General features: G+C 42.3%; 1 protein-coding gene and 1 long non-coding RNA gene across 14 annotated transcripts in view; one reads left to right on the top strand and one right to left on the bottom strand.

Moving 5' to 3' along the window:
- ITPR1 (inositol 1,4,5-trisphosphate receptor type 1) overlaps positions 1–18886 on the top strand; it is a 354333-nt gene that overhangs the window by 220975 nt on the left and 114472 nt on the right. For 6 of the 13 annotated variants that reach the window (XM_009200295.3, XM_009200300.4, XM_009200299.4 and 3 more), the window contains 5 exons: positions 826–858; positions 8941–8976; positions 10513–10563; positions 16448–16580; positions 18549–18739. In XM_009200295.3, the coding sequence (XP_009198559.2) occupies positions 826–858; positions 8941–8976; positions 10513–10563; positions 16448–16580; positions 18549–18739 (444 nt within the window). The remainder of the gene's footprint in view (positions 1–825; positions 859–8940; positions 8977–10512; positions 10564–16447; positions 16581–18548; positions 18740–18886) is intronic. The other 7 variants (XM_009200306.3, XM_009200305.3, XM_009200304.3 and 4 more) reach the window with 2 other exon arrangements.
- Positions 14536–15433, bottom strand: LOC108584522. The gene is made up of 3 exons (XR_001899666.3): positions 15357–15433; positions 14771–14862; positions 14536–14634 (listed from the first exon to the last, which is right to left on the bottom strand). It is a non-coding gene; the product is annotated as an uncharacterized LOC108584522 (long non-coding RNA).

Below are 18886 nucleotides of genomic sequence, written 5' to 3'. Positions count from 1 at the left end.
CTGGGCTTTCATTTCCTACATTGTCAGTCTCCTATTAATTACCAAAGCGTCTTTGCTGCAGGTGAGTAAAGTATTAACATTTCCAGCTACTAGTGTTTCTGACAGCAATTTAAATTTGCAAAATATACTCAATGTTAACAAAGCCTAATAAAAAATCAGTTGAGTATCATCCATCTATCCCTAAACAAGCATAACTGTGATACTTCTCTTGTGCTTTTGTTTTTCTTGGACACGATGCTGATAAATCCCATGTCACTAATCACTTGAGTTGGCACTAATCATCCTAGAGGGAATGTAGTTTCCTTTAATCATCCACAGGACCAGGCTGGGGATATGCTGGTCTTATTAGCTGCTGAAGTTATAGCTGGTACTGTTTGAGCTTCTGTCCCCCCACTGAGTCATAAAATGAGGCTAAGGAAAGAATTTTCTTCTAAACTGGGCTAATTCTACTCTAGTCTTTTACTCTACTCTTTCCCACCCTCTGTGGAGAAAACATTGGGGAATTTGCCCTTGCTCCCAGCTCAGTTCAAGTTTTCATGTCCATAAGCAAGTGCAGGGCTGTCTGCACACGTGGTTAAGTGACCTGTGAGGTCTGATGCCTGACATGTGAATAAAGTATGGCAGCATCGTGTCCGTTTTGGTCCCAAGCAGATGTCACGGTGAGCTCTGGCCATGTCCTCAGTGCCCAAGCCTCTTAGGATGGTTACCCGTCTGGCAAGGCTTTAAGGAGAAAGCAGCAATAAGAGTAAAGTCTGTAAACTTGGCTGGCTTGTATTTCCTTTCCTAACATTTCCTTCTTTCTCTCTCCCCTTTTTTCTTTTCCAGCTAATTTCCATTGATGAATTGGATAATGCTGAGGTCCTAATTTTGTTGTTTTTTGTTTTTCATGTCTCATGGTGGTGTTTCTGTGACACCCTCCCAGTTAGCCCTGTGATCCCTCCTCTAGTCTCATAGCGTCAGAGTATCTGGCTTTGTGTGGTGTGCCCTCTGGGAGTGAGTGGAGTCTGTCGTGTCTGTGTTAGCATTTCCCATGAGTTTGTTTGCCATTAGTCCTTGGAGATCTCATCTAAGTCTAGATAAAGACTTTCTAAACTGTGATAAGATTTTAATTGTTCGCTGTCTAAAATCTCAACTGAATTGGTGGTTGACGCTGGCCATTAACCTATCTCTGAAAGTCAGTTTTGAAATTGACCTAAAGAACTTTACTCTATCTGTAAGTAAAGCATCTGATGCCAAAAGATACAACAGCATTGGTATAATCTGAAAGTAGTGAAAAAGGAAAACTCATTACTCTCTTGGTCTATGTATTGAACAGTATTGAGTGTGAGAGTTCATATACAACTTTTTTTAAGTGCAATGTGAATTCCTATGTGCTAGTTGAGACTTTCCATCCGTAGGCTCACCGGCGAGGTTAGAAATGTACTGTATCCATGGCTTCTCTTCTAGGAAAACTATGTATAGATCCAGAAATTGAATATCATCCAGTGGCTTCTGCACTTATGTATCAAGCTAGTTTCCCTTACCCAGAATTACCCTGGAGGCTGATTAGTGGTCATTTTGTTTGGGATTTGGGGGCCTCTTGAATGTTTTCTGTTTTGTCCATTTTTTCAATATTCTTTGCTATATTTTTAGGTTGTGATACATGCTAGGTAAATGCTACCGGAAAAATTTAATTTGAGGAATTCATGTACATAATTGAGAGGGCTTAATTGGTTGGCAAATCAAACAAACTGGACTAAAACATAATTTGTCTTTTAAAAGTCACTTCTCTGATCTACTTCAGATCTCTGTTTCTTCTTTTGCCAGAGCAACAAATGCCTTTAGATGAGATGGAGTTACCAAATAGAACATGCTGTCTACTCTAGTATCTACTGTAATTAATACACTGTAATTTCAGGAATACTAAGAAATGGTTCAGATATCCCTAAGGAGAGTTTGAATTACAAGTTTGAAACAGAAAGCAGCATGAGTAGTTATGTTGAATTTGCACAGTTACTTCAGGAACGGGGCTCAGAGAGGCTCAGTGGCTGGTCCTAGCTCACACAGCTAGACAGTGACTAAATCAGGACAAACACATGACTGGCTTTCCCGATGTGCTTACCGTTCTGCCACAGTAAATTCCATAAACACAGACTTTTCCTTAATTAGACAGGAGCAGTTGAGAGGGCCATGCCTTCTGGGAAGACTGGAAGGTGAGAAAAACAAAAGGGAATGCACCAACTTAATTAACTGCTATAACTGCAGGGAATTTTGCCATTTCCTGTTTAGTGTTCCTTCTTCCGGGTTATTTGTATGCCAGAAAAATCACTTCTATGCTGAATTTGGTGTTGGCACCCTTTAAGACTCTCGTTTCTACATAGCGTTGTAAATGCCTCACTGATGTAAATTTTTCCCCTGAAATATTGAGGTAGAGTTTCTATTTGCTTAAGTACAAATTAAGTCAGGAAAGGAAAACCTTCCCTAATCAGAGTCTGTGGTGTTATTAATACACTGTTTTGCACCATAGTAATCAGTTGATGTGTTTGCTTGCTCAAGATAGAACTTGGGTCTCCTGGCTGGGAGTTTATTGCTCGCTTATGGAAAGATTCCACAGTTGGAGCAGGTGTGTTTATAATTATACTCTAGGAAATAGAATACTGTCTGTTTATAAAAGAGGAATGTTCTGGCAGCCACTCAGATTCTTTGAAAATTCCCTGAAGAAGCAACTGTGGATCCCCCTCTGCGTTGTTCCCCTGGCAACCGTCAGTGCCGGGACACTGATGCCCTGTCCCCAGCCCCTCAGGCTGGTGGATCTGGCCCTCTCAGCAGAGATGCCTCCTTGGCCTTTGTCGTTGATGCTGTTCTGGAAGCTACCGCAGCTCCCGTGGTTTCTCCCCCACCAGGCCGTTTGCCGGTGTGTACTCCTGGAAACCTGCAGCCCACAGCTGGAGGTCTGCAGAAGCTTAATGAGAGTTCATGCTGGCCCAGGATGAGGGCAGGGCCTCACATCTGAACTGCACACCCATGCTCCAAAGTCTAAATGTGGTGGGGAATAGCCCCAAGGCTGTGTAGGGCCTGCCCAGCGGCCCATTGAGGAAGGGCCACCACGCTTTGATCATAAAGGCCACTTGATGTGCAATTAATGACTTGAAAAAAAGCACAATGCCTACTGAGGCCCTGTCAGTGCTCTGAGAAAACAGGGTGAAATGAGGACAGAGGTGTAGATTTCCTGCAAGAAAAGTGCATGGTATGGGGTCTTCCCCGCTGCCTTCTAGAATAAAATTTTGTTTGAAACCAGGAAAAGGAAGGGTTGTTTGCTTTTTGGCAAACAAAGAAGCAGAGTCTCCATCCTTACCCCCTGATTTTTCTTAATCCCTTGGGGCTGGGGTCAGGGGACAGATGGGGTGGAGGAGAGAGGGAAACTCCTTGTGTTGGTGTACCTTCCGCTCAGAGCTGGACGAATTGTTATACATGTGTACACCAGTGTGGCCACCACCTAAATCAAGATACAGAATGTTTCCATCACCCTAGAAAGTTCTCTCCTCTAGCCATTCTTGGCTTGAAACAGTTACCAGCTGGTGCTAAAGACATTGGTTTATATGACTAATATTTGAGTGCCTGTTACGTCCAGGGGATTTGGATTCAGTGGTGCCCCAAATGGGCACAGTGTCTGCCATTCTGGAGATTGTAGTTTTGTGGGGGCAAATGGATAATAATATAGGTTCGTGCAAGATGACAGCTCTCAACCATGAGACACTTTAGAAAGGAGAAGCTCATGGAATCCGGGGACTTCTACCTAAGCAGGGAGGCCAGGTAGCAGCTTAGGAGATCAGGTGATGACAGGTGAGTGGCCCCAACAGGTAATCATGTGAATTACTTTCCTAAGCTTTAAAGCGCTGCGCTAATCAAACAGAGTTCTGGCGAAGTACTCCCGAGGTGGTGAGCAGAACAGTAGTCCGCCTAGTTTTCATAGACGTGTCTGTAGAAAGGATTGGTGTGTTTAGAAAGCGTGTACTGTAGTTCAATGGATGTGTCTGTTTCTACATTTTTGAGATGTGATTCCCATTGAATCACTGCCTCCTTGGAACTGTGGAATCTCTGGAGCCATTGGTGCTAGCTAGCAACTTTGCCCTCCTGCATTGCAACAAAAAAGCTAAATTCACATTCCAGCTACTCAGGGCGGCTGCAGCCTGCATATGTTAACTCCTCAACTTCTACCTTGAGCTGCTTCTGCAGGCAAAAGATGCCATTGTAAAATTCAGAGAGGGGGGAAAGGGAGAAACACAGAATGATTAAATTTCACCTTCAGGGGGCGTTCTCATGACGCCCAACCCAGGGTGGAGGTGTCCTACTTTTTTACATTGCTGTGAACTGCTGGGTTGGGTACCTGCCAGCGTTCAGGCAGCAGTTACATAAGAGCTGCTTTTTTTCCTGGAATTTAGGCTCAGTGCTGATGTGTGACCTTCAGCAGTAATTGCCAATAAATGCAGTAGGGCTGTTTACTGTTAGACACTGGCAACCACAGAGCAAACTCAACTCAGAACATACAGAAGCTATTGCAGAATCAGTGGAGATATATATATATATATATATGTATATCACTGAGATTATTCCATAATGACTGAAGTTGTATAAGTTGGTCATGTCAGAATGTGTTTTTAAAAAATGAACTTTGCTATTGAGTTCCGATGAGCTCGTTCTATAAAATGTAGGTGAAACCACATTGTTGGAGCTAAATAATTTTTGCTTAGTTCTGTTTCTAAAAACAAATACAGTTAGTAAAGATAGTTGTCTCAGCAGATAGGAAGACTTAAAGTTGCTCTACTGAAATGCTAGATAGCTTCTATTTTAGCTCAATTTTCTTTAAAGCTTTCTGTTTTCTTGGTGTGGGTTTTCAGAGGCTCATGCAGGACCGGACCCAGCAAACATATTTGCAAGCCTGTTCGCTATTTGTTTGTTGGTCTCCTCTGAGGTTGTGAGTGAGTGGAAAGGAACTCTGAAGACTGATTCAAGGAGCTGGAGATACAAATTGTCTTTGATTTGCTGATAACTAGATCTGTGATACAGTTACATTTTTTGAATTGCATTCAGTTTCTATCAGGGTAGTCATAGAAAGAGACATCCCATTTCAAAGGAAAATTCTAGAAACCCCAGAGTAGGAGGGGGATTCCTGCTGAGGGCAGTAGAAAACAAAGGGTGTTTGCAGGCCGCGATCTGTGCTGGTCTGTGATAGGCACACGTGAAGCGGATGGATGGATGTGGGTGCTTGCAATTGTGCAAACACCAGAAATAGTCACCTTAGGAAGTCTGTGTGCTCCTTTTCATTTAAGAATGATAAAGTATAATTTTCTTCATTTATGGTAGAAACTCGTTCCTTGATAAAATGCTAGGTACATTATGTGTTGCAAGTGAGTAGATCCGTGTCGTATATGCATATATTCAGTTACTACCCAAGGTACCATAATGAGGGCCTGATTCATGGCCTCATGCGGGAAGGACACTTAAGATTCAGAGACTTGAGATGCAGTTTGAATTTCTATTTCAAAGCCAGTCATTGGGAGTTATTTTTCTATTGTTAGGTTTTGCTCACCTTGCCTAAAAACACTGGGAAGACTTAAGATTGCAGAGTATATATGAAGAGGCAGTAGGGGGCACTAGTTGGTTTCTAAGCTCAAAACCAGACCACATCAGATCGCTATGAATCACCTGTTGGTGTGTGATACTGGCTTTGACTGGAGGTGCCAGCACCTGAATGTAGTGACTGGTCCTGGGACTAAGCAGGAATACAGAACATGGGAATTTCAGACAGCCCATGCCCTCAAAACATTCCTCGTGAATACATGTTCAATGAGGGCTTCACCTTTCATGTAAAAAAAAAAAAAAAAAAAAGTGACAATAAAAATATAATTCCATTTATTCACTTATTAAACATTATCTTTTGCTTGGGGTATTATACATTGTATTTATACAGATCTTATTTGAACATACATATCCTATTAATGTGCTTATATTTATTGAAATTATAGCTTATTGCTGTAAAATAACCTTATCCTCAAGGAAACATAGCCAACATTCTTATAGGAGGAAGTGCTAGTATAGGCTATTGGTGGTTTTACCAACTTAGATACCACGTGTGGCCTGGCCCCTTCCATGCCTGGAAACATTTTATGTCCCAGCGGGTTGGATTATTCAGGGAACTTGCCGGCTAGATATTGTGAAATGAAGTTTACTGAAAATAAACCAAGGATTAATTAGTATTTTAGCTAGAAGGAATCCTAAAGAATATTTGCAGCCATGTGCGGTGACTCACACCTGTAATCCCAGCACTTTGGGAGCCTGAGGTGGGCGGATCACTTGAGGTCAGGAGTTCCAGATCAGCCTGGCCAACACGGTGAAACTGCGTCTCTACTAAAAATACAAAATTAGCTGGGTGTGGTGGCGCATGCCTGTAATCCCCGCTACTCAGGAGGCTGAGGCAGGAGAATTGCTTGAACCCTGGAGGTGGAGGTTGCAGTGCGCCAAGATCATGCCACAGCACTTCAGCCTGGGCGACAGAGCAAGACTCCGTCTCAGAAACAAACACACAGAAAAAGAATATTTGCTTTGTCCTCCTTGAATAGGTCAGGAGGTGAATGCCCAGAGACGTTCAATGACTGGCTCAGGGCCACACAGAGCGCTAGAGCTAAACCCTGGATGAGCCATAGTCACAGGATGCTCATGCAGCGCTCTGGGGTTTTCCAATCTATTCCATAAAGAGATCACATTTAAAAGTGTTTTTCTGGTTAGACGTAATTCTTGAAGCTGCACAGTATCCTCTGTTTCTCAAACGGCTTCATAAAATTTTCAAGGGAAAAAAGACAGTTATTAATTTACATTTAATTTTTGTTTTAAGAATTAATTAAACTAATTTTAGAACAAGCATGACAGCAGTTTAACAGAGGAAATAGAGTGTCAGTACAATCATAAAACATAATCCCTGCCGAGTGATTAAGAAATAGATATATACTACCTATTTCTATTCTGAAAGAATTCGAGATGCTTCTCTGGACAAAGAGAGCACAGGCAAGAGAATTCAAACAAACGACACATGAGTTCCATCTTTATTTTCTTTAGCTTTTGTTTTGATTGGCAAAGGGGTAAGAGGGTAGCTGTGTGCATTCCTATGGTGAATCCATGCCTATAATCCTTTTGTTCTGATCATATTGGATCAGTATAAAGGATGCTGTAGTGGGAGGGTTGTCCATGCAAATAGTAGAATATAATACTTCTGTCTATGTCTCTGTCTGTTCTAAAATGCATGGGAAATTGCTTTAATTCTGCTTTTTCTCATATGTTCGTTTTGCACTAAGGGAAGATAGCAAAAATGTTTACACAGTTTTAATTCTTTAGCGTACAGAATGTAAGGGTAGAGTTAAAAATGCCTTCTTGGATTGTGATCTTTCTATCATTTTGAAAATACCTTTACCTGTGCTCTGCTTTTACTTTTCTCCCCTACTCAAGTCCTTCCTACCACCAGCACTGTCCCTCCCCACCCTGAACAGGAGGCTGCATGCTTCAGAGGCAAGTTTTCTCCCTATGATTAGTGGAGTTGGGCTCACGCATGAAAGGTCATCTGTCCAGAATTGAGTGAGCAACCCTTGTTGTCTTTGCCGAAGTAGTTTAATCCCCTGGATCTTTCTTTCATTTTCTCTATTGGCAAATAGAAGACAGAAATCATTAGATTACATAATATAGCAGCCCTATATTAAGAGGCTTTCTTCCCTCTTGGTGATCAAACTACCAAAGGGGTAGCGTGGAGCTGAATGAAGACACCACCAGATTTCACAGTGTCACTGCTCTCATGCTTTCAACACCAGCGCTGGCCCGCCACCCGACAGCCACCTTCTGGCCCTGAGATGAATGTGCTGGAGCTCTGTTAGAGGCCAAGGTCACACAGTTGCAGCGTGAGCCTTGGGTTTGTCCCGTGGCCTCAGACTACACCTCACACCAGTCACACTGCTGGTGTGTGACTTTGGTCCCGAGATGTCCAGGTGGGGTCTGGCAGTTCCATCTGACATCTCTTCTCTGCTCCAGGCACATGTCCTTTTGGAGGGCAGATTCACGGCACTGTCTGCAGACGGAGTGGTAGACTTTTCTCCAGGCATATCTTTGTGTAGCCCCTCTTTGCCCTCTCATCCCTTCCCCCTCACCTGCATGTCCTTTCGAGGCATCCTTTTGTTGCTCATCCATGGGTTGGAAATTGTGAAATCAAGGGGGAGGGTGGTATCTGTGTGGCATGGCTGGGATGGGGCCAGGAAACCCAGACCATGAAGACCCCGAGGGAAATGCATGGGGTGGGAAACTCATCTCCATAGTCACTGTGAGTGCAGGAGACGTTGTTTCTCCCAGAGACACTGGAGCAGGGAGGCTGCACCCCCGAAGCCCAAGCTGGAGCCTAGGTCTTCTTTCCTGCTGTAGGACAGGATGTGGAGAACGGAGAGACATGGGAGAAAGCCTAAACCCACAGGAGACATGTGGCATGCGGAACTTTCCGTAGCCTTGGGCCCCTGCTTTCATCACTACCCCTGCTCCCCTGAGAGCCTCCATGGACACGCATACTATTGCTTTCCCTGTCTCTGTGGACCGAGACACAGATGTGCTGTGGTTCTTCCTTTTACTTGCTTTGTTTTAAAGCATCATTCCTTCTTGGTTAGTGGTAGACTTTTTTGTTTCGTTCTTATTTTTGATGTGTTCCCCCATTGCAGGTCAATTGTCTCCTCCAGCACAACCACATTCAGTTTGATTTGAAGGTATCTGGTCACCTTGATTGCTGAAGCCCACTTCGGCCGGTGATCCAGCAGGGTTGCCTCATCTCTGATCCTTCCTTCCATGTTTTGTCCTTGCGTGTTGGTCTCTGGACTTCTCTGTGGCCCACAAGATGCAAGTGCCATGACTAACGTACTTCGTTTTACTCCCAACTAGCTTCCTCCTGCTCCGGATTCTGAGAACGCCACCGAGGTGTGTTGCCTGCCTATATTTGTAGTGCCAGTGCCAGCAAATATGGGTGCCTCTCGGTTGTCCTGGTTGGGTGTCTGAATTGTTGTGACAAAGAGTCTGTCCCAGTGGTAGATGTAGGAGGGAGGTCTCTAGGCTGGCTGCAAACAGATCATTGCTGTCGTGGATGTGGCTCTCAGTGTAGAAAGAAAGTCCTGAGGAGCTGGATCCAAACTGAGCATCCTCCAGGTGCCAGGACATGGTTCTTTGAAAGTTCTCACTCAGAACCATCTTAATCATGAGACATTTAGTTGAGACATGTGAGGATGTTTGTATAACAATTTCTGCTGTTATACAAAATTGACTTTGGGTCCTGTGCAGAGATGATGCAGTTTTGAAGTTATTCTAAATTAATAATAAATAATATTTATAATTGTAGAAAAAGCTGCTAATAAACTTGTAATTTTAGAATGCGCTTTTTAAAATCTTTTTATTTTTTGAGACAAAGTCCTGCTGTCGCCCAGGCTGGAGTGCAGTGGCACAACCTTGGCTCACTGCAACCTCTGCCTCCTGGGTTCAAACGAATCTCCTGCCTCAGCCTCCTGAGTAGCTGGGATTACAGGCATGTGCAACAACGCTCGGCTAATTTTCATATTCTTAGTAGAGATGGGGTTTCCCCATGTTGGCCAGCCTGGTCTCAAAACTCCTGACTTCAGGTGATCCGCCCGCCTCAGCCTCTGAAAGTGCTGGAATTACAGGCATGAGCCTCTGCGCCCAGCCTACAATGCAGTTTAAAAAAAAAAATCCTTCTTGCTACTAACTAAACTCACTAAATGAGGGACTAACATTTCCTAAGGTGTGTAAGATCATAGAGAAGCTTTTTGGGGAGACATATTTCCAAGTATCAAAATTTAATTTCAGAAACTATTCCAAAATCACCGTAGTTCAAGCTAGAATGTACTTCATTTGAAAGAAGCCTTAAAAATGAAACATGAACAAATGATTGAATAGCGAAGTTGTATGTCTGTGTTTTCTAATGATCAGTGTTTAATATCCTAATCGGAGCTCCTCATTCTGTTAACAGTTTTGTTACAAGACTTGTGCACTCGTGGGGCGGGGAGAGCTGTGGTCCCATGTCTGTGTCTGTTCAGAGGCGTGTGTCTTGATGTCCTTATGCATGTGCTGTGCAATGATGCATGTATGAATCATAAGAACCTGCCCGATTGAACCTTGAATTACAACCCTTTTTGGGTTAATGTCACAGCATATAATATAGAACTTCTTCTTCATGGTCTTTGCAATAAATTATGTTGGCCAGAAAGTCCTATGTCTGCCCATTTTAAACAGTGCATTAGGGTCGGGGGTATGGGACAGTCATTAAGCAGCATCTAAAGTAATCAAGCATGGATATTTGGGGGAAAAACAAAAATCTAGACCTATTCTCCTTTTGTGTAACTCTTGTCTATATATGAACTCTCAACGTATTTTATGTGTGACTGATGCTGCAGATGGTAGTGTCTCCTTAGTGTTGTACTTAAAATGGAATTTCTGCATGCCTAGCAGGAGCTTGAACCAAGTCCACCCCTGCGGCAGCTGGAAGACCATAAAAGGGTACGTAGTCTTGAGTCTTGGGTATTGGGAGCTAATGATCAATGACCATCACATCTCCATCAACCACACACTGTGATTGAGAGGCAGCTTTTGTTGTTGATATTGTTAAAGCACTAATTGACTCAAGAGCAATCACAGCCATGTATATAAATGAAACTAAATAGTGGTTCTGCCTGTTGTCTACCTGGTCAGAGCAGTGTAACCAGGTGGCCTCCAAATAATGACCAACTAAGCTTTTCATGTCCTTTTTTCTTTTCTGTGGTGGCTTTCTATTTAGGTGAAATGTTGAAAAAAAAAGAAAGAAAGAAAAACTGTAATGGCTGACGACCATTATAGATAATTTATAATAACAATAATGGAAAAAAGTTCATAATTATATTACCTAGCCACAAGAGCCACTAATGTTTTTGTTATTTGGGTGGTTTTTTAGAGACGGATATCACTCTGTTGCTCAGGCTGGAATGTAGTGGTGCGATCTCAGCTCACTGCAGCCTCAACCTCCTGGGCTCGAGACCCTCCTGCCTCAGACTCCCAAGTAGCTGGGACCGTAGGCACCATGCCCGGCTAGTTTTCTTTTATTTTTTATTTTTGTAGAGACAGAGTCTTGCTATGTTTCTCAGGCAGGTCTCAAACTCCTGGGCTCAAGCAATCCCCTTGCCTCGGCCTCCCAAAGTGCTGGGATTACAGGTGTGTGCCACCATGCCCAGCTCCACTAATGTTTTAATATTTCCTTCTACCCATTTTTTTATACACATGAGCACATGTGCTAACAGACACAGGCACATTTGCATTGTCATTGGGATTATTCTAAGTATACAACTTTTGTACCCTGTTTTGTCATTAAATACCGTATCTGAGCATTTGTTTTGAAAATCTTTGAAAGTTAACAACTGCCTGAAATTCCCCAAATTGACAGGTGGTTCATCATTTTTTCCTTTGATGAAGAAATGAATGAATGTGTGCATCTTTGAATAAATTCCTAGAAGAGGAATTCCTTGGCCAAGGGGTAGATGTGTTCTTAAGGTGCTGATTGTGCCTTGCCAAACCATTTCTAGAAGATTGCATATATCCATGAGCATGCCAACAGCACTGATTTTCATGTTGCCCATTTTTGGGAAGATAACCAGATGTCCTGGTGACACAGGCTTCATCCTCATTTCACAAGTAGGACATTGAGATTCTGGGATGTTCAACATCTTGTCTAAGGTCATGGAGTTCAAAAATGACCTGTCACTCTGAAGACTGTCTTGGAACTATGATCATTGGTGTCTAGGAGAATTTTTCTATTATTTTTGTGGGTACATAGTAGGTGTATGTATTTATGGGGTACATGAGATATTTTGACAGAGGCACACAATGTGAAATACTCACCATGGAGAATGGGGTATCTATTCCCTCCAGCATTTATCCTTTGAGTTGCAAACAATTCAATTACACTCTTTAAGTTACTTTAAAATGTAAAATTAAGTTATTGTTTACTGTAGTCACCCTGTTGTGCTATGAAATAGCAGGTCTTACTCATTTTTTTAACATTTTTTTTTTTTGGTACCCATTAATCTTCCCCACCTGCCGCCTGTCTTGGAGAATTGATGCCTGAGATAAATGGGGAGCCAGATGCATCTTTACTCTGCTCACACACCCAGGCCCCTGCCCAGTCCCACTGCATCCTAAATCCCTTTTGTTTTCTTGCTCTGATAGGGACATCAACTTTGTGATTTCTCAGACTAGGACCGGAGAATAGCTCCAGGAAGTTGGCATTTCAGCAGAATTCAGGACGTGATGCTATAGTCCTTCTTCTCCAGCTTCCTGTATCTCCTGCATTTCATGGCCCAAGGCACCTTGCATTCTTCTATTTTCCATCCTTGCCTACCCTTTAGAATTGTCCTAGGTCCTAGGAGTAGCTGGTAAACGCACACAGCTGTCCCTCATGTCCTAAGCTCTCAGAGGACTTGGTATTGAATGCTGCCTATGCCCGTGAACTTTATAATTAGAAACAGGTTCAAGTTTTGGGGTTTTCTTTTGCCAGGTACTAGCTGTGTGATTTTGAGCAAGTTAACCTCCCTATGCCTCAGTTTCTTCTGCTGTAAAATGGGAGTGACAACAGTCCCCATACCTTAGGACACTGAGCTGTGCACATGAAGCTCTTAGCACAGTGACTGGAATATGATAAGGGATATTAACTTGTAGATACCTTGTGGATTGAAACATTGAGGTGATTTTGTAGACAACAAGAGGAGAAAGAAGGTATTTTAAAATCCAGGCGCTACCCTCATGCTGACTAAGGTGTGAGAGGCTCACAGCTCACATGAGAGGGCGATCTTGCCTGAAGCACATGATCTTTAAGTGGCTGGAACCTGGGAAACTGAAAAGGTCAGTTCTCTCTCTCCTTTGTGTGTGGCAATGTTAACTCCTTAGTGCCTTGTTCAACACTGGCTCTCTTCCCACGCAGTTCCTTCACTTATTTAATTCAATTGGTATCAGTGGAACACATGTTGGTAGAGTGACCAGGTAGGAGCTTGGTTTCATTACTTCACATCACTAATCTACCAATTTTCATTGTTTTAATGTGACACTTACTACAAATGACTTTTTCTTTTCTCAATCTTAGGTAACAATGTGTGGGAATTTCTGACTGAGACAAACATCTGATATTTGTTTGCATACTGTAGGTGTAAACTGCTGGAAAAAAACTGGTATTATTTTTAAAAAGGGTTGCACAGCCAAATGTTAAAGCTGAAGAAGTGACGTTATTTGAGAAGTCATTTTTTTTTTCCTTCTCTGCAATCAGATTTCTCAGCCTGGTACATTGTGAACAGCTTAGTGCTGTTGAGTAATTTATATCAAGATGATTAGGAAGGCTTTTCTCTGCAGATTTTAATTTTTCTTAAATTAAACCACTGTCTCAGAAAAACAGAATTTTCCTTGAACCCGAGTTTTCACACTAGGGATTTGCATAACTTTTAATGATTCTTATCCATTTTTCCTTTCTATCCCCTCTTACCTATAATTCTCAGTCTTTATTCTTTCAAAAAAGGAATGCATCTCGTCTTTTTAAACCCTTGCTCTCTGTTTTTTCTTCCTTGCAGTTTAATTTTGTGTGTGTGTGTGTAGAGAAGGTGAGATGAATATGTGCCAAAAACCTTATAATTAAAAGCAAAAAAAAAAGTTTGTGGGGTGGAATGTGGTTTTTTTTTTTTTCTTTTCCCCAGAATGAGCACATTTCATGATATTCTCTTATGGGGGAAAATGTACCATTTGATGCATCAGTTGCTATGGTAACTGCTAGGGTTTTTCTGTTGAAGGAGAGACAAAATGGTAATGTGAGATCCCTTTGTAACTTGAGTTTGGCATCCAGACTGCATAAATGTGGAGTTCCTGTTCCTGGCGTCCACGTGCTCCTTTCATTACCTCCTGCTTGCTTGATTGCAGACTGACCAGGGTCTTGCTGTTCACCCTCGAAACCATGAGGAGGGGGAGAAAAAAAAAGCCGCCACCGGAAATTGAAAATCTAAGCAAGTCATTCTAGCTCCAAGTGGAATTGTGGTGTGCAGGCTCCAGATGAGACCTCCTTAAGAGATGTGTGTTTGTTGACTGGTCACAGCCATACTGCCTTTGACTTGACCACTCAACCCTATGCACTTTCAGATTCCTGTTGCGATGGCTACGTTGGCTGTCTTCCCTGACTGCAGCTTATGGGTCTCAGCCCAGCCGTCTAGCACTCAAACAATGTTCTCACAGTGCCAGAGGGGATTCAGTTAGAGACTTGGGATGGTCAACTGCCAATCACTCCTGTTGCTGGAACTCAAAGTCTGTGTCGTATTGAAAGAGAATCAAATAGATTCATTATGATATTTAAAAAGGGAAATCATATTTAATCTATCGTATTCAACATATTTAATCTATCATATTCAACATGGAGACAACCTTTTCTTGCCCTCAATTCTTTCTTCATAGGCATTCTTGAATGTAGCTTTAAAACTTGTGCTTCTCTTGTGAAGTCAGCCTTTTAAATCACTGTCTTCCCAGTGACTTCTCCAGAGAGTGCTCATGTGTTTACACTGGTGCCTGAGACTGGAATACCAGTAAAGTTGTATCTTTGTTCCGGAATGGGGTCTTCTAAGTCATTAAAGAATCTTGCACTGAAACTTTCTTCCCCACCTGTGAGCAGTTTATTTAAAAAGTACTTAAAATATCACAAGTAACTTACCCATTTGAAGCACTCTTGGAATTCTGAATTTACCGTCGGTCCAGTGAGAAATGAGTTTCATGAGCTGATAGAAGTTACCCTCCTTTGCCGAACTATGAAGAGAGACATATTTGTGGGTGGAATAGAAAGAGGAAATTTGGGATTTTTTTGTTTTCTGCACATTCATTTAAAAATCAGTCCCCTCCCGTCTCCCCTGTTTATCCCATCCCAATCTGTCTCTGGAATCTTTAATTAGCAGCATGAATTAAAGAGTAGATAAACCTTTTCTGGGACTTTCAGCGGTTTTGATGATTGACAGGAGCCAGGAGTTTCCTGCCTATCTCCTTTCTTCCTTGGTCCCCCACTTCTCCCAGGGTACCTCCCATTTCCCAGGGTCCCCGCTTCAGTCTGCTCCCTCCGGTCTTGTTTTGCAAACGCCTCGCTTGAAATCTCCAGACCTATTCTCAGAGCTTATTAACAAATCATTTTAAATTCTACTGACTCATGGTTCAGTTGCAGGTCTTTTCAAAAGAACTCTTGAGTCTCTGTTTTAGAGACCTGCTCCATTTCAACACCTTTCGTCTCGGCCAGACTTCTTTTCCCTCACCTCTCTTGATGATGCACCAGAGGAACTCCATGCCCTGCTACTTTCATTCTGGAAAAGAGTCCAGGGAAAATTTTTACAGCCTTTGACTTTTAGAGCCTTCAGATTGGGAGGTGATCTTAGGGCCCCTTAGAAGCGCGGCTGAAGGTGTAGAGCTGCGAATGCAGAATGCATGCTGCCTCTGGTTACCTGCTTGCCAGCATCCCCCATTATTACTGAACAATGGAGGTATTTTAGGTTAGAGTAATTACAAAGAGTTACTGTATCCCTGTTCAGGACTCTTTGATACTTATATTTTTAACAAATTTTATTATAGAAAAGTTGAAATCTGTATAAAAGGAGTCAGAAAGGTTTCAAAACCCCTCATTCATAACTCCGCTTCAACAGCAACTGTCAGCTCATGCCTACTCTTGTCTCACTTATATCCCTTGCTGCTTCCCCTTCTCTCCTGTATTGTTTTAAAGAAGATTCCAGACAAAATGCCATTTTACCTATGATGGGTTTTTTTATATATTTGATATCTGCCACTCATGCCACTAATTTATTTCCTATAGCATTATGAGGTTTTTGTTGTTTTTGTCTTTTGTTTTTTAAAACATTTGGCCCATTGACTATTTTTGTAAGAAAGGCTTACTTCTGGCTTATTGTATCATCTTACCCTATTACTCTGAAATCTTAATATTTTTTTGGACCTTGGGAATAAACCTTGTGCTTGAAATAACATTTTTATATTGCTATGTGGAAGCTGACCTGTAAGCATTTTCAATTTGTCTTAATTTTATCAACTTACCCCAAAGGGATTTTTGTTTGTTATTGTTAGTTGTCCTTCAAAATTACTGTTCTGTCTTATCATTGTGTGAGAGGGTACTTCAGTCAATATTTTAGATTGCTACCATTTTTTAAAAAAACATCTGGTTTTCTGAGAAAATATTGAAGTTAACTTCAGAGTTGCTAAATGCTTCTATTAATAATTTATTTTTTCGCCAAGTGAAACTGGGCCAATGATAACTGAGTACCCCTGTGTGTTTTGAATATTCGTCACTCAGTTATGCATTAAATGCAGAACCTGATTTTATTATCCTGTTTGAATTAAGGGTGAGGCGCTCAGGCAAATTCTGGTCAACCGTTACTATGGAAACATCAGACCTTCGGGAAGAAGAGAGAGCCTTACCAGCTTTGGCAATGGCCCACTGTCACCAGGAGGACCCAGCAAGCCCGGGGGAGGAGGTAGGCTTTGTGGTGTAATTAGCTTCATGTATGAATCAAGTGTGTTCTATGATAGCTGCATGTTTCCTCCTAACAGGTTGAAATGCTAACAACAGATGAATTTGTGTTGCAAGTGTATTTTTTAGCAACTTGTTTTGTCTTTGGTCTACCACCAAATTGATGTCTAAACATATTTTCCTGCAAACTAGCATTTCCCTGCAGCTAGATAGTGGCTAAGCCTTTTGCTCCTCCTTCCCATGCAGTGACCATCTTGGTGATATTTGAATGATTTGAGGGATTTGATTTTATTGCACTTTGTCCTGTGGTTGTTAGGACTCTTGTCTTTCCGTAAAATGATGAGGATATTGGCACCCAGGATAGTGAAAGCTGCCGTTTATTATACATTGACTGAGTGCCAGGGGCTTTCCTAAGTGCATTGCATTCTTTACCTCCTTTTCTCCTCCCAGCTGCTCATCATGTGATAGGTACAGTCTATCCCAGTTCCACAGAGGAAATGGAAGCTTGTCAGTGGCTGGTCTGTAATTTCAGCCTGGTGTATCTAATTCTAATGCCGTGTACATCCACAAACTCCTATGGAAGTATACAAAAAACATCCCTGTACAGAAGTGCTTACTTTAAATCGGTTTAAGCACACTTACAAGTAAAAGATACAAAAACATGGAACTCAAAGGTGGGTCTTACCGAGTTTGTGTTTTTAGGCAGTGCTCAGCACAGATGTGAGGTGCCTGATTTCCTGTCTTATGGTGATGACTGTGGGGTAGCTTCAGATCCTTGGTGGGTTCCATGCATAGCACAGAAATACTCAGTGTACACTTAATTTGTCCTAGCACATGCTAAGGAGGAAGCTTGGATTTCTCCCTAAATGAAAACTGGAAGCATAGCTGCCCAGTTCATGGAGTTATGCCAGCCTCAATGAAGATGCAGTTCTCAAGGCATCCGAGAGGTGGGAACTTGGCCTTTCAAGTCCAAAAATCGATGCAGAGGTTCTTCACATAATCTCTCAAAACCATTCTCTTTACTTTCTGTAGTGAGGTCATTTAACAATTATGTGAAGCCCTTGGGGAGGCATCATGACAGGGATTTGGAAATGCAAGACAGACTCCGCTCTGAGAAGCTGTAGCAGAGAGAATGTGCAACCCAATTTCTACCTTGTGCTATAGATATAAGGACAAGTCAAGGACAAGCAGTATAAAGGAGGTGACACTGGAATTGAGTTCTGCAAGAAAGGACAGATAGACAATTTTCTGCTTTTTGAAGCTGATCAGCCCATTTCTCCATGTGCGTTCATGTTTTAGTTATTGCCAATAGTAATACAAGGCAAGTCCTTAAATACGTACCTTCCAAACACAGTCAGAATCCATTCTAAATGAATGGCCCTCTCTTCTTAAGTATACTCATCTCCTCTGAAGTGCAGTGAGAACAGGAACCTTGTTTTATTCACTCCCCCATCCCCAGCTCTTGGCTCCATGCCAAGCAGTGAGCAAACATTTGTTGAATGAATGAACCGATAAATTATGGAAAAGAGTAAGTTGGGGGTTAGAGTGGGCTTGTTAAAAAGAGGGCTAAAGTGATCATTATAGGCTAAGCTTCCTTGAGAGTGTTCTAAGAAGTGTTTGACTTTGGTTTGTTTCCGAAACCAGTTCTGAACTCTGCCACCAGTCATTGTGTTTAATGTAAGGGAGAGTCTTTGCTGGCTGGCTTTAGGTCCCTTGCTGGAAATATATCATTCTTTTTGCATCTTACCTGTCTGAATTCAGACACCATCTCTGCTGCTGACAAGCTGGTGTCCTTGGACAAGCATCTTCATCTCTGTGTTAATACTCAGTACTTTCCTTGTGGGGTTAAAAGGGTTAAAGAGATGAACATGGGTAAAACATTTAGTGCGTAAAGTGTTGGTGCGTAGTAAGTATGCAGCAAACATTAGCTGTTCTGATTATGCTCAGTAAAAACAATATTCCATCTTCCTAGGGGGAGGTTCCGGATCCAGCTCTATGAGCAGGGGTGAGATGAGTCTGGCCGAGGTTCAGTGTCACCTTGACAAGGAGGGGGCTTCCAATCTAGTTATCGACCTCATCATGAACGCATCCAGTGACCGAGTGTTCCATGAAAGCATTCTCCTGGCCATTGCCCTTCTGGAAGGAGGCAACACCACCATCCAGGTAGGAAGGCAGCTTGGCTGCGGGTGTGGCATCCCTGCTGAGCAGGAGGAGAGTCTGTTCTGGGAGCCAGATGCCTGGGTGGTACCAAGGCTTGTTTGGGAGACAGCTCATTCTGAGGGCACAAAATTCTGTTTTGAAAAATGAATT

Source organism: Papio anubis, chromosome 2, assembly GCF_008728515.1.
Source record: "Papio anubis isolate 15944 chromosome 2, Panubis1.0, whole genome shotgun sequence".
NCBI lineage: Eukaryota > Metazoa > Chordata > Mammalia > Primates > Cercopithecidae > Papio > Papio anubis.
Note: the sequence above shows the minus strand (reverse complement) of the source record. Positions and strands in the feature narration are given on the sequence as shown.